Consider the following 26,110-nt stretch of genomic DNA (forward strand, 5'->3'; position numbering starts at 1 on the left):
TGTGGGTTGTCCAAGGTATTTTCAAGACTCTTCTATAAAGCCGCCAGAGTTCAAAGGCTTCTAACTTGTTCATCAGTGTTGTGTTGAGTGTCCAGGCCTCCGTTCCATACAAAAGTATTGACCACACATAGCAATGCAGAAAACGACATCTAAGACTGATATTAATGCTACTGTTACAAAATAAGCTTTTCATTTTGATAAACCCTTGTCGGGCTACCTCTATTCTCGCTCTTACTTCTTGTTTATAATCAAGTTGATTGTTCAACCAGCAACCAAGATATTTCTATTGGTTTACGTATTCAAGCTGTTGGTGTTTTACTTATATTGGAAGAGGTAAATTTTTTTCCTTGATATTTTCATAACTTTGGTTTTCGCAGTATTGATCTTCATCCCCATTTTTTCACAACGTTCAGTAACCCTATCTAACAGTATCTGCAGACTATGGTCCGAATCAGTCATTAATACCGTGGAACGGATGTTATTTACTCTTTGACCGTTTATCCTGATTCCTTCTGAAGAGTGCGATAAAGCGTTCGCAAATATTACCTCAGAATAGACGTTAAACAGTATGGGTGATAGCACACAACCCTGTCTAACACCTCGTTGTATTTCAATTGGCCTTGACGTGTTATCATTGATTGGTCTTTATGATTGCTGTCTGATTCCAATAAATAGCCTCTATAATTTAAAATCTCTTTTGTCGACTCCGATGTTGTTCAATCTTTCTATCAAGGTTTTGTGCTGCTCCCTATCGAACGCTTTTTCAAAATCTATAAAACAGACAAAAAGGTCTGCTTGCTGATCTTTGCATCTTTGTGCCAGAGTTTGAAGACAGAATATTGCTTCTCGTGTTCCCATACCTTTCCTGAATCCAAATTGTTCTTGACCGGTGACCTCGTCACATCTTTTATATATTCTGTTCTGTATGATTCGCAAGAAAAGCTTCAGAATGTTATTTAATAGACTAAAGCGGAAGTCCTGGCATAATTTGGCGTTCTTCAAGCCATATTTTAGGGATCGTCCCTGTATTGTAAATACTATTAAATAGTCCAAGAAGAAGGTCTAAGTTTTCCTCGTTGATTAACTTCAATAGCTCAGCTGGTATTTCATCTTTTCCTACAGATTTGTTGTTTTTTAGTTGACGTAGAGCATATTCCAGTTCGGACTTCAGTATTGGGGGACCATCGTCGTTTTCTTTATTTAATGTAGGAGGGTCTCTGATGTCATAGAAGAGTTCCTTTATATAGTCTTTCCACATGTTTATTTGTTCTTCAGGGCTTGAAATCAGTTTGCCTTCTGCGTTGATTAGATTATTTTTGGTCCTTGTGATTATGTCGTGCCTGTTAATTCCTTAAGTTTCTTATGAAGATCCATTCCTATCTCTTCACATTGTTCTGTTATCCATTTTTCTTTTGCAATTTTTATTTTTTGTTTAATGGTTCTATTTATTGCTTTGTACATTGCTTTGTGCTGTTTGCATTTTCTTCTTTCATCCATTAAATCCAATATTTCCTGTCATCCATCTTTGCTTCCGTGGTCGTTGTTCTGAGATCATTTCAATTGCCGTTGCAAGGGCGTTTCTTATTTCCTCCCAGTTCTGTTCTGTATATTGTGCTCTGTCTTCTTTGTTGGTAATTTCTTTAAGTTTGTTGTTCAGCTGCTCTTCTGTTTTCTTTTTGGTTTGGTTTTTTCATCATTGAGTTGTTCGGATATGCGTCTAATAGCTTTCTTTTGCGGTAGTTTACAAATTTTTAAGCGAACTTTTATCATAAACTAATTTTAGGAAACCAAAGTATTGAGTTTAGTGTCTGTACCATATTTCGTTCCTGTTGAGTTTCTCCTGAATATCCCGTTTCAATGTTCGTTCCTTCGCTAGCATTGTTCCGAGGTATTTAAATTCTTGGCATTTTTTATATCTCTAATCGAGAGTTGTGGGTCTCTTTCTTCGACTTTTATTCTAAGATATTCCGTTTTGTTAATGTTAATTCCTCGCTTAACTTTCGACTTCATCGTCTGCGGAGAAATGATTTGTTATGTACATACTTGTTAACAAGTTATAAACTGCTCGTCAAAAGTTAGGCATATAGAAAATTCTGCTGATTTTCATAGTTGATTTTTTCGCGAACAGACGGATTCCGCTGTTTTTTTTTTATTTTAGTATTTACTTTTCTTTAGTATTTACACAGTTGTGCAAAGGTTTACTCAAACTTATTTTTTGTATTTATACCGGGTGGAAGAAAAAAATATGTTTTTCTTGTGTTAAGTTTGAGACACTCTGTAGGGAGAACGAGGTACAAATGTGAGTATACATCACAATAATATTGTAGCATTATGTTTCGTGAATATGCTGTTGTTTGAATGTCCCTGATATCTGTAGAAACAAAAAAAATAGACGGTTTTGTAATTTAACATGTGTTTTAACCGAAACAAAAGTTTGAGACACCTTGTTGGGAGAAAAAGGCACAAAGGTGAGTATACCCCTATATTATGTTGTAGTCTCATATTTTTTAAATATTTTATTTTTTAAATTTCTCTGATGTCTTTAAGAACAAAGAAACTAGACGGTATTACTCTTTAATATATTTTTCTGTTTCACATGAGTGATGTGACGCATGTCGTCAGTTAAAACACATATTAAAGAGTAATATTGTCTACTTTCTTTGTTATTAAAGATATCAGAGAAATTAAAAAAATAAAATATTCAACAAAATATGAGATTACAACAAAATATGGAGGTATACTCACCTTTGCGCCTTTTTCTCCCTACAAGGTGTCTCAAACTTTTGTTTCGGTTAAAACACATGTTAAATTACAAAACCGTCTATTTTTTTATTTCTGAAGATATCAGGGACATTGAAAAAACAAAATGTTCACAAAACATAAGACTACAATACGATTTCGATATATACTCCCATTTATACATCCTCTTCTCTACAGGGCGTCTCAAACTTAACATAAGAAAAACATTCCTTTTCTTCCACCCGGTATAAGTACAAAAAAAAGTTTGAGTAAACCTTTGCATAACTGTGTAAATACTAAAGAAAAGTCTAAAATAATAAAAAAAAATTAGCGGAATCCGTTAATCTGTTCACGAAAAAATCTACTATAAAAATTCAGCAGAATTTTCTATATTATCCCCAACTTTTGACGAGCAGTTTATTTCCATCTCTGTGCATTTTCTCCTCCAGTTGTTTAATGCGTCCTAAATATAGATTTTAAATAGAGTTGGGGATAAGGAACATCCTTGTCTCAAGCCTTTTGTAGCAGAAAATTCGTCTGAAATGTTATTCTCCATTTTAACAGGGACGAATTTATTGATTATAAAGAGAAACTTATATTACTTGTGACATCTCATATAAACCAACTCATAGATACTACTAATCAATCTCAACCCATATGCAATTTAGAAAATGAATTAAGAAAACTTATTTCTAATAATCTAGAAGATACAGGTACTAACACAGAAACGGATAATATAGGGACTAGTCTTAATGACAGCAGTCACTAACTTCCAAATGGATAAACATAATCCGCCTAGTCAATCATTATTAAATATTTTACAATGGAATTGTAGATCTTTAGTTAGCAATAGGATAATCTTGTAAATTATATTAATAATTTTCATGTAGATATTATTATTTTATCCGAAACTTGGTTGAAAAGCCAAATGGATTTTAAATTAAAAGGATATAATTTTGTTTCAAAATGTCGTGACAGCGGATATGGTGGCGTAGGTATTTTCATTTGATTATCAAATACTAAAAAATATTAACTATAATTTTAATAGTGGAATAGAAGTGTGTGCAGTCTTACTTAATAAAATTAATATATCTTTTGTGTCCATATATAGACCACCTGACATCAGAGTAGATAAAACAGATTGGATACATTTATTCAAACAATTTGATTTTAATAAAACAGTTTTTTGTGGTGATTTTAATGCCCACCATTGCATGTGGGGTCCGATCCCGGATGACCGTAATGGTAGAACTTTAGTCGAAAGTATGGATTTTCTCGAACTAATCTTTCAAAATGACGGAACACCTACTAGAATCGGTCCAAGTGGGAATCAGTCTGCCGTTGATTTGACTATCACATCAGCTACATTAACAAACCTTATAAACTGGTCAGTACACTCTGACACACTGGGATCCGATCATTTTCCTATTAAAATAGAACTTAAAATTAATCCTTCTTCTTTTCTAATTAATCCATCAACCAAATGGAATGAATCCCGCGCTGACTGGAAACTGTTCCATACATATTTAGAGAATCAACTTTCTACCTTTTCAACAACCGATGATCTTTCAAACGATGAGCAGACAGCTCAACTTTTTCAAACTATTTCCATTGTCGCCTCTAAATCTATGCCCATAAAGAAACCCTTTACTCCTTCAACCCCAAGGCCCTATTGGTGGGATGAGGAATGTACACATATAATAAACAAACGATCAGAAGCATTAAAAGCATACCGAATGCAAAGTAACCATAATAATTACATAATTTATAAAAACATTGCAGCCCAAACCAGACGGTTATTTAAAATGAAGAAAAAATGCAGCTGGATTCGTTTTTTAAATAGCTTGAACAAAAGTACTCCTCTCTCAAAAATTTGGAGAACTTGTAGATCAATTTCCAACAATAATCAGTACAACAAAAAACCACAACTCTCTGAAGATCTCATTAATATGTTATTAGATCAACTTGCACCTTCATCTGCCCCAGGTAATATTGCTGATAATAACATAGACATTTTTCGTTTTAATACTAACATAGATCACATGTCAAAACCTTTTACTTTTTCAGAACTAGAGTTTGCTCTTAAAAAAAGCAGAAATACAGCACCTGGTTTAGACGGTTTTACCTATAAAATATTGGACAAATTGCCATTAAATGCTAAACACATTCTCTTACAAATCTTTAATAATTGGTGGTTGAAACAAGAATATTGCGACACTTTAAAAAATATAGTCATATGTCCTATATTTAAATTCAACAAAAATCCAGAACTTCCATCATCTTATAGGCCCATCTCCTTATTATCATGTGTAACAAAATCTTTTGAAAGACTAATAAAATTTAGAGTAGAACATCTTTTAGAAAGTAAAGCAGTTTTTCCCTATTCACAGTATGGATTTCGTAGAGGTCGAGGCACAATTGATGCTCTCATACATTTAGTTTCGGATATTCAACTTTGCCTCTCAAAAAACGAATTTATGCTATGTTTGTTTATAGATTTAAAGGGTGCGTATGACGTGGTTGATTTGGATATATTATATTCAAAAATGGTGGCATGTGGTATCGATAAAAGATTATCTGTAAATATATTAAATTTATATGTTAACAGAAAAATATATGTACGTGACCATAATAATGTATTACACGGTCCAAGAATATTATATAACGGTCTTCCACAAGGCTCAATTCTAAGCCCTTTATTATTTAATGTTTACACTGCAGAACTGCATGACCTGATAGATGACAAATGTAAAATAATACAGTATGCCGATGATATATGTTTATATACCAGCCATAAATCCTATGATGATTGTATTATTAATCTAAAACGTAACTTTAGGAATATAGATAGGTGGGTTAAAAACATGGGATTTAGCATGTCACAAGATAAGTCTTCGATTGTATGTTTTACAAGACGTAGACAAAAAATCAGAGGCAAATGACATATAGGTGATTATGCTTTTCCCTTAGCAGAAGAGTATAAGTATCTGGGCATGATCCTAGATAAAAAGCTCTTGTGGTCTAGCCATATAAAATATGTGAAACAAAAATCAGAGCGTGGAATTAACCTTCTGCGTTTCGTTTCCAAAAAAAGTTGGGGTGCAGACCAATATATTTCCTTAATGTTTTATAGATCCTACATACGATCCATTCTGGATTATGGCTGTATTCTTTATGGTTCTACTTGCAAAACAAATCTTTCAACACTAGACAGAATACAATATAAATCTATAAAAATCTGTCTAGGAGCTATGATGTCCTCACCAAGTCATGCAGTTCTAGCAGAAGCTCAAGAACCACCTTTATACATACGTAGGCAAATATTAGCAAACAAATGTCTAATAAAATACAGAACGTTTAATACAACTATGGTTCACAAAATAGGTCTACTTTCGACAGAAAATTTAACAAATTCTTACTGGAGGATAAAAAATTCGCCTCCTCTTACAGAAGCTTTTATCGATACGAATTTTTACCAACCTTATATTTTACAGCTACCAAAATTTCCTTTTTTCGAACATGACTTTGAAGTTCTGATAGACAAACCAACCATTATAATGCCATCTTATTCAGACTTGCCAACTTTAACAAATCTTATATCTAAATCCATAGTAAACAAATTAGGGAAAAATTTAAGAGTAATTTATACAGATGGATCAAAAACAGATGAAAGTACTGGTTTCGCATTTTTTGTTTCAAACAACAATTATGCAGAAAAATACCGAATTCCGGATTGTTGTTCTATTTTTGCAGCCGAGGCTGCTGCCATACAGAAAGCACTAACTTGGTGTGCTTCTAATTATTGCGAGAACGTTGTAGTAGTCTCAGACTCTCAGGCAGTACTACAAGCTATTTGTAGCCATCCATTAGATAATTTCCAAAACTCCATTATTCTTGATATCAAAAAAACATTACATAATCTAAAATCCACTAAAAAAACAGTTACTTTACTGTGGGTTAAAGGACATAGTGGAGTAGTTGGAAACGAAATAGTGGATGGAATCGAAAAATATACATCCGAGATACCAGAAATCACAAACATTTTCAACTTCAAAGACCTATTTTCTATTATCAGAAGTGTTTGCAGGGAAAGATGGAGGTCCAAATACGAAGATGTTCAGCAGACATCAAGAAATCATTACATTTCTATTCACCCATTATTACCCAAATGTATACCTCATTTTAACTACAATTATAACAAAGTACATTCCTCATTAATAACCTGGCTAAAACTTAACCATGGCCTTTTTCCAGAGCATCTACATAGGATTGGAATCTATGAAACTCCCTTCTGTTCGTGTAATCATGAGTCCATCGGGGATCTGAACCATGTATTCTTTGATTGTCTTAATCAGAGGGATCAGACTCGAAACTTATATTTAGGTTTAATTAACCTTAACATTAGCCTTCCAGTTAGCATCAGCAATCTTTTATCTTATTCTGACAAATCTATATTTAATATCTTAATCAAGTTTATAAATGATTCTAAGATAAAAATTTAAACACATTTATAACAAAATTCTGTGGCAAAAAGACTCTTTGTCTAATGCCATCTCTTTCTCTCCACACACACACACACACACACACACACACACACACACACACACACACACACACACACACACACACACACACACACACACACAACATTACTTTTTGTATTTATGTACATGTTTGCTATAACGTTGATGTATGCATATCTTAGGCCTGCATTTGTCAATATATCAAACAACCTATTTAAGAGTACTGTGTCATAGGCCTTCTCTAAGTCAACGAACACTAAATACGTCGGTAAATGTCTGGCCGTTTAATCAAGAAAGTTCCTTTATTCTCAAACTTTTTTTCCATTAGTATTTCAGTTTAAATTTATTTCGAATAAAACGACACGTTGAGATAACCAGAAGCGCTTTTAATAAGTGGAAAACTGGGAATCGAATGTACAACTACTAGAGTATTGAGATGCTATGTATCCTGTGTCCTTTTACATGGAGCTGAAGCCTGGACAATACGGACGCAACTGAAAAAAGACTTGCCAGCTTTGAGATGTGGTATTACCTACCGAAGAATGTGGACACAACAGGTAACAAACTTGAAAAGATGAAAACAGAAAAAGAAATACTCAACCCTATGAAGGAAAGAAAAATGAGCTACTTTGGTCATATACTAAGAAATGAAAAATATGACTTGATGCGATTGGTTATACAAGAGAAAGTGGAAGAAAAAAGATAACCGGGGAGACGAAAGACGTCCTGGGGCCTGATTCTAATTCATTTCGAGGTCGCAATTTAATTTCGACGCCGCCATGATGGTCGCAATTTATAGCGATTCTTATTCATTTCGATATTAGTTACAACTGGGGATATTAACGTTATCATTTTGACACTGCTCAGAATTTGGGTTGGCACTCCGGTTTATTGGATTTATTGTCTACGCAACCACTGCAACATTTGTTGATAGTCTGGGAAAATTATCGAAAAAATGCCATTTTTGGGAAAAGTTATTTACCAGCTATTTTATTGCTAAAATCGAATCTTAAGATTGCATATATTAGTAATATGGGTATGAGAAGTCCGCAGAAAGTGTCTGATTTTATTTATAAACAAATTAGCACTCCTAAATCTTCTTTTTTTTTTAATTAGTGCTCTGTAACTCCTAAGATTTTTCCTTTAAACCAAAAACACTAAAATAAAAATTCACCGTAATTTAGTTCTGCACAAAATTATTTTTTTCCGATTTCCTTCAACAAAAATTTTACTCGGAAAATTCCAGTTTTCCCAAAAAATCTGCAATCCTCAATTAAAATTTTTAAGGAAGTAATTATTTATCAATAATTAAATAAATTGATGACATGAAAGATTTTTTTAGTAGATTACATATCAGGGGGCCGCTTTGACAAGCGACAATCTAACCAATAGGTTAGCAGTAACTAAAATTGTAATTAAAAAATTTCGGTCGAAATAATAACCAGAAAGATACACCAGAATAACTATGATTTTCGTAGAAAAAAGCACTATACCTATTTAACGTAGTTTACAGAATTGAAATTGGACTATTTGAGAGGTCTCAGGAATGTTATAAAGAAACAATTTTTTGGCTTATAAACAAATAGAACCCCTCAGAAAACATTAGATTAAATTAAATTAAGTTAACGCTGTTGAAAAGAGCATGGCTTCTGTGCCCTTTTCGAAAAAAAAAATTGAATTGCGAGGAGTGGTTCCAGGTATAACCGGTCAAATTTGACCGGCATTTGCGACAGAGTTATAAACAACAGGATTTCAATCTTTGAACCTTTACCTTTTTATTCTGGTCTTCTTTGTACATACAAATTTTCATATCTTCAAGACACTCATAACAAAAAAGATTTATGTCACCAAGTTATTTAATTATTGATAAATAATTACTTCCCCAAAATTTTAGTTGAAAATTAAAGATCTTCAAGTGATGAACTATGTATTGTTTGGAAAACCCGAATTTTTCGAGGAAAATTTCCGCCGAAGGAAATCGGAAAAAATATCTATGTGCAGAATTAAATTACAGCGCATTTTTATGCGAGTGTTTTTGGTTTAACGTTAAAATCTTCTGTGCTACTGAGCAACAATTGAAAAAAAGATTTCGGAGCGCTAATTTGTTTATAAACCAAATAGCACACTTTCTGCGGACTTTGTATAGCTATATTACTAATATATGAAATCTCAAGATTTTCATTTTACATAATTTTCTTTGTTTTATACTAATTTTCCCAGATTATTACCTTATTACCTTACATCTTTCATTGAGTTGATAATTCACGTTGTGAACATTCTCAATTATTATATTTCTAATTTAATACTATTCTATCTAATTCCTCCAAAACCAGCAAATTTCCATAAAACCCAGCCATATTAATACCTTTGGCTTTAGTTTTCCTTGGAAGAAACAAACAAAACTCATCTACTAAACTAAACCTAACCTCGCTTTCTGCTATTCATTCATGTCCGTGTCACAATAATGTCGACTCGAAATTATAATATCAACCAGTTCTTTGGAGTCGCAATTAATTTCGATAAGTCGCTATTTCATGACATCATTTCGTTAGTTCAACTAAAATCCACAAGGCTCGCACAGTCGCATTTCAACGTCGCCATATTGACTGCGACTTGTTTTGAGTCGAAATTTGAATTAGAATCAGGGGCCTGGTTGAAAAATGTAAAGCACTTAAGTGGAAAAGCAACAATACAACTCTTCAGAACCGTTGCAGACAGAGTAAAGTGGGCCATGATGATCGCCAATGTTCTCAAAGGATGAGGCACATGAAGAAGAAGATTTCAATCGCAATATTTTTAATAATAATATCAATATTCCTCTAGGATATATTAAGACTTCGTTTCATGTTCCACCTTTGTTTTGTAACTTTTGCCCTGAATAAACATTGATTCTTATCCTTAACTCCCTTCTCAATCTATAAGTCGTATAATCATAGTCTTAATATCATAAGTGACGGCATACCTGAGCAGGAACAATGATTAGAAATCAACACAAACTTAATATCAATATCTATCCACTCCTAATTAATGGTGTTTGATTTGGAAATCCAAACATTCTAATCTGTTTACATTGACACTTTGACCTAAGAGATATGGCGTGGTGTTTAATCACTGACCATGATAGGCTATTTAACCTAGAGCTAAGGGTCATTTAATGGAATATTGGAATTGGAACGCTTGTTGATTCATTGCTAAAAGACAGATACAACAAGTGGGTGTTCGAAGTAGAAATTTCAAAGTGTAAATATTTTAATTTTGTGAATCAGCCATGATTTACCATTCAGAATCAAAATCTCCATCCTTAGTTCAGGGCGCATCTGTTTTGAGACGGACGTTGAGAGGTGACTCAAATCTTTTTGCAGAAATTGCTTGAAAATAAATCAAATAATAATATTTGAGTTATCCTCCCGCTCAAAAAGGTCCGGAACATTGTTTAAATAATCAAAATGTCAAAAATTGAAGGAAAAATTCGATTTTTTCTTCGTTTTTTGATTATAACTTTAAAAGTATTCATTTCCGAGAAAAGTTGTACTGACATAAAAGTTGCGTAATTAAATTTCCTATAATATAGAATTGGTTAAAAATTTAAAAAGTATTCACCCTAGTTGCAAAATAGCAATAATTGCGATAAAACCATACAAAAACAAGTATTCGCATTTTACGTTTTTCAACCATTTATGCTACATTTAGGACCTTCATATTTTACCCAGAAAAACTTTATGATACAGTAAAACAATATTGTAAATTTCATTAAGATCGGTTTAACAGATTTTGCAAAATAAATTTTGCAATCCAGATTTTGCAAAAAAAATTCATTTTTTTTTAAATGTTGCAGGACTGAAAATAAAGCAGATAGCAAGTTGAATTTTTTTTTGCTTATAGAAGTGTACTGTACCTTTCATTTGCAATTTTCAAAATTAAAATCGATTAATTACCACGGCGTCAGAAAATTTTTGAAATAAACAATAATTTTTGGTGCTACGCGCAGGACCGCGGTGTTCGATTCACACAAGTTGATTCCCACCAAAATTTCTTCCAATCTTTATCTAATATATTATGTTCTTACTCTATATTTTGTTGTATTTTAATATTTTAATTCCACAAAAATCAAACTAATTTTATTATTGTTTGTGAAATATTGTTTAAAGAATTGCATATGTTTAAAAATAATAAACTTTTATTATTTAAGTTAAAATATATTAACAAAGAAAGTTTTTGCTAATAAAAGTGTTATTTCAAAGGATAGAGTATGCGTTTTTATTTTGCAATAAACAATTTATTTATTTATATCGAAATGTAATAAAAATTAAAATGTATCAATCATTATCAAAGGCCATTGGAATGCCCAATCAAAACAAACTATCCGCTGTCCTGGGCGTAGCACCAATAAATGTTTATTTTAAAAAAATTCCTGACGCCGTGGTGTTAATCGATTTTAATTTTGCAAAATTGCAAATGAAAGGTACAGTACACTTCTATACGCAAAAAAATTTTCAACTTGCTATCTGCTTTATTTTCAGTCCTGTAACATTTTGAAAAAATGATTTTTTTTACGAAAGCTGGATTGCAAAATTTATTTTGCAAAATCTATTGAACCGATCTTAATGAAATATACAGTATTATTTTACTGTATCATAAAGTTTTTCAGGGTGAAATATGAAGGTCCTAAGTGTAGCGTAAATGGTTGAAAAACGTATAATGCAAATACTTGTTTTTGTATGTTTTTTTCACAATTATTGTTATTTTGCAACAAGGGTGACTATTTTTTAAATTTTTAACCAATTCTATATTGTAGGAAATTTAATTACGCAACTTTTATGTCAGTACAACTTTTTTCGAAAATGAAGACTTTTAAAGTTATAATCAAAAATCCAAGAAAAAAATCGAATTTTTCCTTAATTTTTTGACATTTTGATTATTTAAACAATGTTCCGGACCTTTTTGAGAGGGAGGATAACTCAAATATTATTATTTGATTTATTTTCAAGCAATTTCTGCAAAAAAATTTGAGTCACCTCTCAACGTCCAAATGTACTAATATTTTTACAGATGCGCCCTGGTCTACCTCAGATGTTACGTTTTTTCTACCTTGTTGTATGGAGTAGAGACTTCTTTCTGATGCTTTTTTAAAAAGGCTTGAAGCATTCGAGATAATATGGTATTCTTCCTAGTCGGTCGTCCAATTCGAACAACGTGTCACCTTTGATCAATGATTTGTCTTAAACTGTCTCCAACTTTCTCTATCATTCACCGTCACTTGTCCCCATTCACCGTCAATTATTCTCATAATCCCTATTACTTATAACTTTCTATTCTTCTATCCTATCCTCTCTCTTCTTTAACCTATTCACCCTTTTCAACTATCTTCTTCGTTCCCTCACTGGTTCCAAACTCCTTTACACACACTAATCACTACTAACCACACGAACCCCTATTAATCAAAACCCAATTAATTCACCGTACTATCTTCTAACTTTTCTGTCATTTCATTACTTCGTTCAGTTTAACCCTCATACCCCCTCTTTTCTCACAATCTATCTCATTCCCTTATTACACTACTTGTCCTTTGACCCTACATCATAGTCCTTTGCATTTTGTCTTTGACTATTTCCAAATATAGTTTACCTCTCCACTTAACATTTCATCACTTAATTTCAGTTCTCACATTTAAACTCCGTCATTATTACAATTAAATTATATCAATATTCGTTCTCTTAATTATGTTTTACTAATTTTATTTTATTCATTACACTGTTTTCAATATTAATTTAATTTTAATTTCATTTTGTATCAACTGGGCTCACCTATAATCTTACATTTCTTTATATTTAATTTTACATGCCCACCACTTTGACACAACATCATAAAGTGGAGAAAAACAAAATACTTCGGCCATATAATTAGAGGACTTAATACCATCTACTTCGCCTTATAATACAAAAAAAAGTCGGGGGAAAGAGATGGATTAGTCGAAACAAGTTTTTATGGTTGCGTAATATTAGACAATGGTGTGGTTCCACAGTAAAACAATTATTATTTCGCGCAGCAGCCAAAAGAGGAAGATTTCAGGAAATTGTAAATATGCTGAAGGCCAACGCCTGAAGACGGACACGGCACTTAAGAATAAAGAAGAAGTGTCGTTTATATTTTTATTAAAAACCATCTAAATAGTGAAAAATGAACTAAAATGTGTAAGTCCTTGGAGTGTTCAACAAGCCTTATAAAATAAGATAGCAAGATACTGGTAATATTGCAAAATATTCTTTTGTGTCTACAAAATACTTGATTTTAATAATAATTTGCTAATTTCTGTGCATCACGTGGGCATACATAATTAATTATACAGGGTGTCCCGAAAAGATTGGTCATAAATTATACCACAGATTCTGGGGTTAAAAATAGGTTGATTGAACCTCACTTACAATAGTGCACACAAAAAAAGTTACAGCCCTTTGAAGTTACAAAATGAAAATCAATTTTTTTTTCATATTATATCGAAAACTCTTAGAGATTTTTTATTGAAAATGTACATGTGGCATTCTTATGGCAGTAACATTTTAAAAATTAAAATGAAATTTGTACACCCCATAAAAATTTTATGGGGGTTTTGTTTCCTTAACCCCCCCCCCAAACTTTTGTGTACGTTTCAATTAAATTATTATTGTGGCACCATTAGTTAAACACAATGTTTTTAAAATGTTTTTGATTCTTAGTACTCTTTCGATATAAGCCAGTGTTTATCGAGATATTTTGAAAAATTTTCATTAAGTACGATTATAGACACCTGTTAATAATCTGAAAATGTATTATAATTTACACTTTTAGGTGTATTTTGAACAAGAAGCCGCATCTCGATAAAACTTGTGACTTATCAAAAAAAAGACTAAGAGGCAAAAAATTTTAAAAACACTGTGTTTAACTAATGGTACCACAATAATAGTTTAATTGGAACGTACACATACATTTGGGGGGTTTAAAGGAACAAAACCCCCATAAAATTTGTACGTAAATATATTAAAAAAGAAACCGCACCTCGATAAAAACTGGCTTATAAAAAAAATACTGAGGCATAAAAGTTTTAAAAACGTTGTTTTTAACTAATGGTACCACAATAATGAATTAATTGGAACGTACACAAAAGTTTGGGTGGTTTAAAGGAACAAACCCCCATAAAATGTTTATGGGGTGGACAAATTTCACTATAATCTTGTTTTAAGCTGTTCCTGCCATAATCAACTATTTTAATGGGAAATAAGCCACAATTTTACCAAAAAAATGATTTTATTAACGTTTCGAAGCCCAAATCGGGTTTCGTTGTCAAAATACAAAATACGTATTATTTTGTATTTTGACAACGAAACACGATTTGGGCTTCGAAACGTTAATAAAATCATTTTTTATTGCCACAAGGAAATAGCTTCAGAACAACGTTCCTGTCATAAGAATGATATATGTCCATTTTCAATAAAAAATCTCTAATAGTTTTCGATATATTGAAAAAAAATCGATTATCATTTTGTAAGTTCAAAGAGCTGTATAACTTTTTTTATGATCACATTTGTACTAAGGTAAGTTAGGCTCAATCGAGCTATATTTGACCCCAGAATGTGTGGTATAATTTATGACCAATCTTTTCGGGACATCCTTTATAACGAGTCTATTTAAAATCAACAACTTCTAATAATAAGAAACTTCTAATTGAATAAACAGTTTTTAATGGAGATAATATGTACGATGTACGCTTCTATATCGAGTAAAAAGGATACTTCCATTCAACGACGTCAATGCATAGTTTTCTCAGGGGGTTCTTGAGATAGAGGCAAAAGAGGGCACGTTGCGGACGATCCGGGGGCGCCTTGCCGCCACGTCGGACGGGTCGTTTGGGGGCCGTCGGCGTCCGAGCTGCTACTTGTCCCGGGCTCGTAACGCCCGCCCCCACGGTACTCATCGCAGTGGCGGTCGCACTAATGGGGCCTTGCCATGCACACCCCCCTCTTTCAGCAGGTTGCACGGACCAAAAACGATTCGCAGATGATTCACGAAGTTCATACTGCAGCCCTGAAACAATAAACAATCATTAATACACTGTTAAAAACATATTTACTCTTGGTACTCGTTATATGACAACTTTTAGTTCATTAAAAATAAATAACAAATATCAAATATTATATGAATCGGAGTCCACAAAATATTTATAGTTCAGTGACTCACGGTTTTGCGAGTAAATATTAGTCCGATCAAGGAACACAAAGCTTTACGAAAACCTCCAAAAAATAAAAGAAGAATGAAAATTTGGGAAACGGTAGTTGAAATTGTCTATTATTATATAAGAAAAAGTTTACAATTCTGCATCCCTTCCATTTTACAAAAATGAAGGGGAATACCCCCTTCTCGGGGGTGAAAATATACATTCAAAATAAGTCCGGAATTATATAAAATGACTAATTCTGAGCAACTTTTGTTCTATAGAGTTTTGTCACTAAGTCAATACTTTTCGAGTTATTTGCGAGTGCATATGTTCATTTTTAACAAAAAAACATGCTTTTGGACTGTTTTTCGCAAATAACTGAAAAAGTAAGTATATTACCGAAAAACATATTCTTAGCTAAAATATAGCTTATAAAAAAGTGAAATAAATGGTGTATGTATGGAGGCTGTTGACCCAGTTGAAGCAGAATTGTGGGTAATGAGAAATAGCTTCTTCTTCGTCAAAGTTCAAATCGAATATTTCAAAGTGAAATAACTAAAAAACAGAGCACTTTTCGGGGAAAACTCATTAAAACTTTTTTAAAGTGTTTAGAAAAAGGTTTATTTTTTTTAAACTTCTAACATTAAAAGTAAATATTGTTGGCTTCTTTTATTTTTTGGTAAAGAAATCGCGAAAATCACCCCTTAATTAGCATCCCAAATAAAATTAATTCTTACCGCCTCACAAGTGACTTTGATTATGTATTCTTTATATGATCTGTAAGTTTCATCTGTTCAAAGTGCTTGTTTTTGAAACAGCTGTAGTTAAAATAGCTTGAACGAGTCACTAATCACGAATATATGCAAATTTTGAACAGTCATAGCATAACCAATTTTTGTCTACCAGGAAAACAAAAAATCCAAAATATTCAGAAAAGCAGAAGGTACATTTTATTACTCTTTGAGATTTTTGGTTTCACTAATAATTTTTAAGTTGGAATTTTTTTGAAAATTAGATATTTTTTTGATTTTAAAACCATTCTTTTTTTTTTCAAAAAAGAACAGTTTGAACCAATGAAACTTACAGATCATATAAAGAATACATAAGCAAAGTAACTTATGAAGCGGTACCGTTTAATTTTATTTGGGATGCTAATTAGGGGTGATTTTCGTGATTTTCGTGATTTTTTAGGGGGTGATTTCGACATAGATTAAATCAATGTTTTTATAGGTTATATGTAAATTGCAGTAACTAAGTCTTTTGGAACATTTAAAAATGGGAGAAACACGTTCAACCCCCCTAAAAATCCAATAGAAACAGTTTTTTGGATTTTTGGAAGTGGCGAACTTTACAGAAAAATCTGAAAAAAATTAAAAACATAGTGTTTGATAAAATGCCCAAAATAGAAAAAAAAACTAGACCTCCAGACACCTCCAAAAAAAAGTTATACGCTTTTAAAAAAATAATAATAAACAGTTTTTTGAGGTTATGTACACTCAATCTACGGATTTGTAAAAAATAAACACGTTTTGTAAAGGCCTCAACTATGCTTATAAATTTTTTTGAAATTTTAAAATTGATTGCATCCCACCTAAAAAATAAAATAAAAATGAAAAATAAAGTTTTTGATGGTGGGAGAAAGGGGAAGCGGTCGGTCGGTTAAAATTACGCTGAGTTTTATTATGTAATCACGTCGAACTTAAAAAAATGAAAAAAGTTGAATTCTGGGAGTGAGTGAAGATACCTTTTAATTTATTTATCCCGCCCATAAGTGGAAGTTTGATGCGCCATTGTCGACGCATGTGTCACTTAAAGGTGACGGCACAGTGTTCATAGGTTTTCTTTTGGAGGGGCTCTAATTTGTATTCTATTTTGTGTATTTTATCAAACACTATGTTTCATTTTTTTTTTTCAGAATTTTCGGAAAGCTTCGCCATATTCAAAAGTCTAAACTGTTTTTTGGGGGTTTTTGGGGATTCTCCCTAGTTTATTGACTTCAAAATAGATCATATCAATGATTTTGTATAGGGTATATATAAATTAAAGTACATAACTGGGTCCTTTAGAATATTTAAAAATGGGAGAAACACGTCCAAACCCCCAAAAACCCCATAAAAAACAGTTTTTTTATTTTTAAAGGTGGCGAACCTTTCAGAAAATTCTTAAAAAATTAAAAACATAATGTTTGATAAAATACACAAAATAGAAAAAAAATTAGACCTCCAGCCTCCTCCAAAATAAGTTTTTTTTCGCTTTATTCCAAAAAAAAAATTTTTAAATTTTTTGAGGTTATGTACATTTAACCTACAGATCTATAAAAAATAGACATGTTTTGTAAAAGCGTCAACCACGCCTATGAATTTTTTGAATTTTTAAAATTGATTCGAACCTAAAAAAATAAAAACGAAAAATGAACTTTTTGATGGTGGGGGAAGGAGGTGGTGGGTTAAAATTAAGCTGAGTCTTATTTTTGAATACCATAGAACTTTAAAAAAAGATAAAAATTGAATTCCGGGAGTGATGGAAGGTACCTTTTAATTTATTTATCCTGTCAATAAGTGTAAAGTTTGATGCGCCACTGTCGACGCATGTACCACTAAAAAGTGACAGCACAGTGTTCATACGTTTTGTTTTAGGTTCTACTATTTAAGTTATAGTGCCTATAGTTACGATGCCTAAAATGATTAGCAAATTTCACCTAGACCGGCTCTTAGTCTATAACTCATTTCATGTAATTCAATTGATAATAATAGACGGAGAGCTAGAGCCGAAAAATCATCGTCATAAGTAATATGGAGTTTTTCCTGTGAAATGCGTCCATTGAATATTGATAATTATGACCCCTTTCAGGCTGACACCTCAGTGGATACAGGAAGTAGCAATAAGGGATGAAAGGGGAAAGTTAGTGCAGTCATTAAAGGTTTTTACCTCCTATTTTGTTAAACCTCCATCGATTTGCACGAAAATTGGTGACTAGTTAGAGCATACCTCAAGAAATAAAACTGATTTGGTGCCAACTTGCACGTTTACCCTGGTGGTAAATACCACCCCTTCCCGCGGGTGAAAACAATTTCATTAAAAATAACCCCACAAATCGATAGAGGGACAAATTTTAAGTAAAATTTGTTATATCATGTTATTAAAATAAATCAATACTTTTTGAGTTATTAAAGATCAAAAATTTGTCTATTTAAGAGCATATGCGTGAAGTTTCGAATGATAAAAAGAACATATTAATTAATTGTATGTCAGTAAAATATTATTTTTATATTAATTCGACATTTAGTTGAATTTTTTCTATCAATATAAACTGAATATGTCCAGAAACTGGGGGTGTCCCCTCAAGTATTGATTTATTTTAATAACATGATATAACAAATTTTACTTATAATTTGTTCCTCTATCGATTTGTGGGGTTATTTTTAATAAAATAGTTTTCACCCCCGAAAAGGGGTGGTATCCACCCCCAGGGTAAAAGTGCAAGTTGGCACCAAATCTAACCAACTAATCTAAACTAACGAGTCACCAATTTTCATGCAAATCGATGTAGGTTTAACAAAATAGGAGGTGAAAACCTTTAATGACTGCGTTAACTTTCCCCTTTCATCCCTTATTGCTATTCCCTGTATCCACTGAGGTGTCAGCCTGAAAGGGGTCATAATTATCAATATACAATAGACACATTTCACATGCCAAACTCCATATTACTTATGACGATGATTTTTCGGCTCTAGCTCTTAGACTATAAATTCAGTTTCTCTTACTTATTGGATACGTATAATTTGTATTATATCCAACTATATATTAAATGTTCATAATTTATAATAAAAGCTGTTATTACTTGTTATACTGAAATTAAACTAGAATAAACATTTTTTCCTTCTCGATACCTTTTACGTAAATATAAAAATAATTCAATAAATCAATAAGTTATACCTAGTAACTTTAATAGACTTCAATTTTACTTATCGTTACTGGTTATGGTTATGGGTAATGCATTAGTGGATTAGGAAATAAACTTTACAAAAGATGGAAGAAAAAATTTGCAAAGTATATACAGGGTGCGGCACTAGTGCGAGGAAGTCCAACTTCTCGTCTGTCGTGAGAGATACGAAAAAAATTTATTTACATAGGTAAAAGTTGGGACATAGAAAGAACCATAATTTAAAACATTTTCAAATATAAAGGGCCACCCGTATTGACAGTGTGATACGAACTTATGTTTTTTATGGAGCACCCTGTATATTTTTACTTTTTACTCTCCCCGATGTTTATAAGGTTTTGTAATGTTAATCGAAATAGTTTAAAAGATAATTACGTTTTTTATTAATTTCGTAGCAACATTTAAACCCCGCAGAATTGTATTCATTTGACATCAAAAGTCTACTGATGTTCAAATGATTTTTAATATAGTCTATGTACTATTGTTAAAAATTATTCATTTTCTTAAATTGCCTTCTCCTCAATGGAGATTGGCTACTACAAATGCAAACTCCTCTTTCTTCAGCTGTTCAACATTTAACCATGTCCATTGTCGGATCTTTCTTAGCCACGACAGTCTTTTCCTTCCTAGTACTCTCTTTCCCTCGATCTTTCGTTTCACTATAAGTTGAGCATATTGGTACTTATTATTTCTCAGTATGTGGCCTAGGTATTATGTTTTTCTAACTTTTACTGTGTTGAAAGGTTCTCTATCCTTGTCCATTCTATGCAACATTTGTTCGTTTGAGGTATGCAATGTCCAATGAAATTTTTGAGGATTCTTCGGTAGATCTACATTTCAAAGGCCTCCAATTTATTTACCGTTGATGTTTTAAGGGTCCATGTCTCAACTGCATAGAGAAGAGTCGACCAGACGTAGCATTTGGATAAACGTAGTCGAATTTCGAATTTTATTCGAGAATCACAAAGCAGTTTTTTGATTTTTTCAAAGATTTTCTGGCCTGTTCTATTCTCGATCTTATTTCTATTTCAGGATTTAGGCTGCTATCGATCCAACATGGCATGTACTTAAATCTATTGACCTGTTCTAAACTGTTACCATTTATTGTGCAAGGTTGAAGAACGTTTTGGTTTTTTCGGATTGACATAATTAGGGTTTTTTTTAATGTTTATTTTTATACCATCTATACGCTGATGATATAGCTTTAATCACAGAGAGTAGAAAAAATGCAAAAACTAATAGACATTTTTCAAAAAGAGACACAGAACTTAAAAATGGAAATGGATCTCAATAAAACAAAACTTATGATAATAAATGAAGATGAGAAAAAAGAAAGTAATACCAACATATCAGTAAAGGAACACGTAATAGAACAAATATCTACTTTTAAATACAGTCGGAAAAATGAAAGAATACCCATGAACGAACATATAAAACACGCTGTATTTTTCTGTCACCGTGTCACAAAGAAAATTGTCCAGTGCAAGTACATGTAACAATAATTATTACATGCACTTGCGCTGGCCAATTTTTTGTGTGACACGGTGACCGGAAAATACAGCGTGTTTTATATGTTCGTTCATGGGCATTCTTTCATTTTTCCGACTGTATTTGAGAAATATAATAACAGATGCTGGGAAAACGGACATGGCAATAAGTAGTAAGTAATAATTAGTAATAATAATAAGTAAGAAGAAGGCTACTAACGTGTATTATTCATTAAACAAAACAAATTTTGGGAAATCAGATATACCTAGATAACAAAACTAAACTAAGAGTACCTATATAACAGCATAGTTAATCCGTTAATGACATATAAGGCGGAAACTTGGATTATGCAAAAGAAACTTTCAAGTACTCAAATCTGAGTAAAGATGAAAAAGGGAAAGGCATCGTTTGTTTTTATTTGATTCAGAGTTGAACCACCATCTCGAGATAGCTATTTCTGGATCTCATGCGTCCTCGGCGGAGCTATGCAGTCACACCTCTAAACCAAATATCAACTATCAAGCCTATTTAAGGGAAACCACCTCGAAGCAATAACTTCTCTCGTAAAACGAGGAAGACGAATTAAACAATTAAAATAACTGAAATAAAAATAATTGAACAAGAATTAAACGAAAACAAACAATTTGGCCAAACAAACTGGTTTGGCCACTTAGAGCGAATGGAGCTAAGGAGACTAACAAAGAAGGTACATGAAGCCAAAATGGGAAACAATAGAAGAAAGGGAAGACCGAGGAAGACATGGATGGACCAAATCCATGATATAGGTGAAAAGAGAGACATGAAGAACCTGGCCACCAATAGAAGTGCCTGGAAGAAATGGATAAGAGGCGGAACTCTGCATCCGACGCCTGAGAGGCACTAAGGATTATGAGAAAGATGAAGTTTTTATATAAAATTGTGCACAGGTCGAGTTGGTCTTATCGATAAATCGTTGTAGACCCAAGTCGGAATATGCAATCAACACCGTATCATCAGCGTAGCTGATGCTGTTGATATTTTATGGTACTTTTTTTAAGCATGACTTATATGTAACTGCTTTAATTTGTGGCTTATTCGTGATTCTTTAAGCCAAACGTTAATTGCAACAAAAATTGCGTGAAATTTTATTAGGTTGGCCGTGAAAATATCCAATCAAAAATATTTTTTCGACAAAAAAATACATATTAATCTAGACTGATCCTTAATTTATTAATATTGAATGAAATAGGAAAATACCTACTTAGTTAATATTGTTGGTGCGTAAAATATTAATAAAACATGCAATATTTTACCTAGTTGGCTATGACTTTGACACTTATTTGACACATAGGTTTTTTAAGAAAGAAAACATCGAGGAGAATCCAACAATGTACAGAGTGTTTTTTAGAGGTTCAGCGGCATGTTCGTCTCTAAAGACTTCTTCTTCTTGCAGTACCATCTCCTATCGGAGGTTGGCTATCATCACAGCAATCTTAATTTTGTTGGCTGCAGCTCTGAACAATTGTATTGAACTGCACCCGTACCACTCTCTAAAGATTGCATTATGTTAAAACTAAATATTATTACAATATTAAAAATATGTCAGCTCTTACAAGGAATAATAATTTTTGTGTATACATCGGTAATTTCTAGAAACATCTTCCAAGCAATATTCCTTAAATCCCATTTATAAGAGTTTATAATTATATTTGATAAAGAATTAGTCGTAAAAAAGTCAGAGGTAAAATCAATAAATACCTAATGAAATATTAAAATCTTTAATTTTCCGCGCCTTTCGTACATAAATCAGGCTACAGAAAATATATTACAGTCTAAAGGCGGGAAAATTCTTTAAAACTTTCTATTTAACGAAACACAACGGCAGAAAGATTTAGCACGGCTGAATTGTTGGACCTGAAAACAGTAAATTAAATAAGTGAGACAAAATTGTCACTTTAGATCTGAAAATATCTGAAAAAACGTCTATACTTGGATGTGAAGAGGAGGCAATTCTGATTCTCGCAGAAAAAAGGTGTGTGATAACTTCAATAATAATAACCGACTTAACCTCTCTCTCGAATAGGTCGGGAATACTAATAAAGAAATAAAATATTAAAAAATGATTAAAACATCGTTTATTCCTACTTTCCTTGCTTAGAACTTTAACGATTTTGTTGCAGCAAAGTTGTAAGAAAATAAAATGGCGATAATTGAATTTTCTATAAAATACGGAGACATATAAAAAACGGCGACTTAAAAATGGCATTGAGGATCAGCCTACTTCGCTGCTACGTGTTCTCGTTCTTACTTTATGGTGTCGAGGCCTGGACTGTGAATAAAATCGATCTAAATCGCTTTGAGGCTTTCGAAATGTGGTGTTATAGAAGAATTTTAAAAGTTTCTTGGGTGGAGAAGATAGAACGTCTCAGCAAGACCACTGATATAAAAAGCACCAAGAAGAGAAATCTGGAGTATTTCGGACATGTAATGAGAGGTCCGAAATATAGGTTGCTACAAAATTTTATGCAAGGGAAAATAGCAGGCAAACGCAGTCCAGGACGAAGAACTTCATGGTTGAAGAACTTGCGAGATTAGTATGGAGTTGATACAAGCAGAATTATGCTATTTAGGGTGACAGTGAATAAAATTAAGATAGCTATGATGGTAACCAACGTTCTGAAAGGACATTCAATATACAGGGTGAGCCACCACTAACGGGACGGAAGACTACAGCGAAATGGTAAAAGATTTAAAAAAAAATTTAAAATAGTAGTTTGTAAGTTGATAAAAGCTACATTCTAAAATTATTTTGAAATATACAGGGTGTCCTAATAAATGGCGGCGTATCAAAGTTATATTGTTTTTAATGGAACACCCTGTATTTTATTACATTTTTTAATTGTCCGCAAAAAATAAGGTATAGTTTCATAAGGCTTCCCTATACCTATGTATAGAGTGTTCTGAGTTATGTTGACTTTTCTTAAAATATTAAGTTTTAAAAGAAGGCTTATTCTCAAGTTATTTAAAAAATTATAAAAAAATTACTGTTACATCTAAATATTTGTATATTGGTTGAATGTATTTCATTGTTGATTATTACACATTTATTTACAGGGTGTTCAAAATTTGCAGTTACTACAATTGGATTATTTAATGTGTCATATGATTCTTATTTAAAATAGAACACTATGTATATTAATAAATAATTATACTAAACAAATTTACCTCTTTCGAATGGTATATGGATGTCCTATACCTAAGTCTCATAGTTTTTGCGTAATTTACAATTATTAAAATTCGTAATCTGTAAATCGATTTTAAAACAAAAGATGTAGTTAATTAATGGCATTGTATGACATTGTTATTTTATGACAGTACAGCCTGGTAATTATCTTATAATTAATCTATTCAATGATTGATCATTACACATTTACTTACCGAGTGCACAAAATTTACAGTTTCATTATTGGATTATTTAATCTGCCATATGATGCTTCTTTTAAATAGAACACCATGTATATTAATAATTTATTATACTAAATACAGGTTCCTTTGTCGAATGTTATAGGGATGTTCTATAACTAGGAGTCATAGTTTTTTGCGTAATTTACAATTTTCCTAAACGGTAAATTGATTTTAAAAATAATATTTATAGTCACTCTCGATTTTTAAACCCATCATCTTGGCATAGTTGTTAGAAACGAGTGTAGTTGTAAATAAATTACTTTACTTTTAGTTGCTGATATGTAAAATAAATTTTTTTATTGAAAATAATTAAATACATAAAGAGACATAAAGAATTTTATTAAAACAAATACAAAAATAATGAACCACAACTTATTATAAGTAAAAAATTATCAGTTATGTAATAGATGTTCAAAATGTTTGCCTTCTTGTGCAATACAACAAAAGATTATAATATCTTCAAATAATTTGCTTACATTATTTAAAATAGCTGTTGTTATAGACGCAAAAAGCGTTCGAAATTCTTAATTTCCTATCATCTGGAGTAGTCGGAAATGTAGCATAGATATACAATATTTTTAATATAACCCCATTTAAAACCCCATAAAAAATCCATCTTTATCAATCCTGGTGACCTAGGTGGCCAAATATATGGACCACCTCTACATATCCATTTAGTTTTAAATTTTCTGTTAACGTAGTTTTCCCATCACGTCAAAAATGAGCGCAGGAGCTCCGTCCAATTGGAGCCACATGTTTGTTCTGACACTAAGTGGAAGGATTTCAAGAACGATCCAAAAATCTTGTTTTAAGAAATTTAAAAAGTTCATTCAGATTTTCGTCAAAAAATACGGGTCGATAACGTACTCGCCCAGAATACCGCCCCAAACATTAACACTCTATCGGTGTTGGCGATCAACAGTAGAAAATAAATGTTTGTTTACTGTATCATAATGAAATGAAAATTATGTCTATTTACTAGACCATTATTATGGAAAATAGGTAGATTGGTCTGTATACAATACATTTAAAAAAATCAGGATCTTCTCCAAATTCTAAAGTCCATAAACGATAAGTTAAATATTTATCATAATCCTATTCGATCTAATACTGGTGTAGTTGACTTTTATACGGATGATAGTGGTTTCTCTTAAGTACTTTAACACTCTTTTGACTGATTTCCAATTCACCCGAAATTTTTTCTTTACTAGTATTTGAGTTTTCCGTAACAGAAAGCAGGACATCAACTTCCTTGACGTCATCACAAATATAACTGGTTTATTTTTATTTAACTTTCCGTATACACCATTACCAGTAGCACGGAATCTATTGAGAAATCTCTCAAAAACGTCCTTCTTGGGTGTCTTCTATCAGGATACATTTGAGAGTAAACTTTAAAAACACTCCTCAATGCAAAGTACCATGTCTACTCTTTCGTAGATAACAGTGATTATTCATTTTTGGGAACAATTAAATTTGAATATCATATACGGATGTTTATATTTTTGATAATTACCAGACCGTACTGTCATAAAATGATAATGTCATACAATGAGATACATCTTCTGTTTTAAAATTGATTTACAGATTAGGAATTTCAATAATTGTAAATTACGCAAAAACTATGAGACCTAAGTATAGGCCATCCATATACCATTCTAAAGGTAAATTTGTTTCGTACAATGATTTATTATGGTGTTCCATTTAAAATAAGCATCATATGACACATTGAATAATCCAATAATGAAACTGTAAATGTTGAACACCCTGTAAATAAATGTGTAA

The 26,110-nt window shown here is 32.1% G+C and overlaps 1 protein-coding gene across 13 annotated transcripts in view; it reads right to left on the reverse strand.

Annotated features, from left to right (window-relative positions):
* LOC114325428 (muscle calcium channel subunit alpha-1) overlaps positions 1-26,110 on the reverse strand; it is a 759,065-nt gene that overhangs the window by 498,005 nt on the left and 234,950 nt on the right. For all 13 annotated transcript variants that reach the window (XM_050663510.1, XM_050663508.1, XM_050663509.1 and 10 more), the window contains exon 2: positions 15,029-15,320. In XM_050663510.1, coding sequence (XP_050519467.1) covers positions 15,029-15,210 — 182 coding nt within the window. In that variant the 5' untranslated portion in view covers positions 15,211-15,320. The remainder of the gene's footprint in view (positions 1-15,028; positions 15,321-26,110) is intronic.

The sequence above is a fragment of the Diabrotica virgifera genome, chromosome 10 (assembly GCF_917563875.1).
Source record: "Diabrotica virgifera virgifera chromosome 10, PGI_DIABVI_V3a".
In the NCBI taxonomy this organism is placed as follows: Eukaryota; Metazoa; Arthropoda; class Insecta; order Coleoptera; family Chrysomelidae; genus Diabrotica; species Diabrotica virgifera.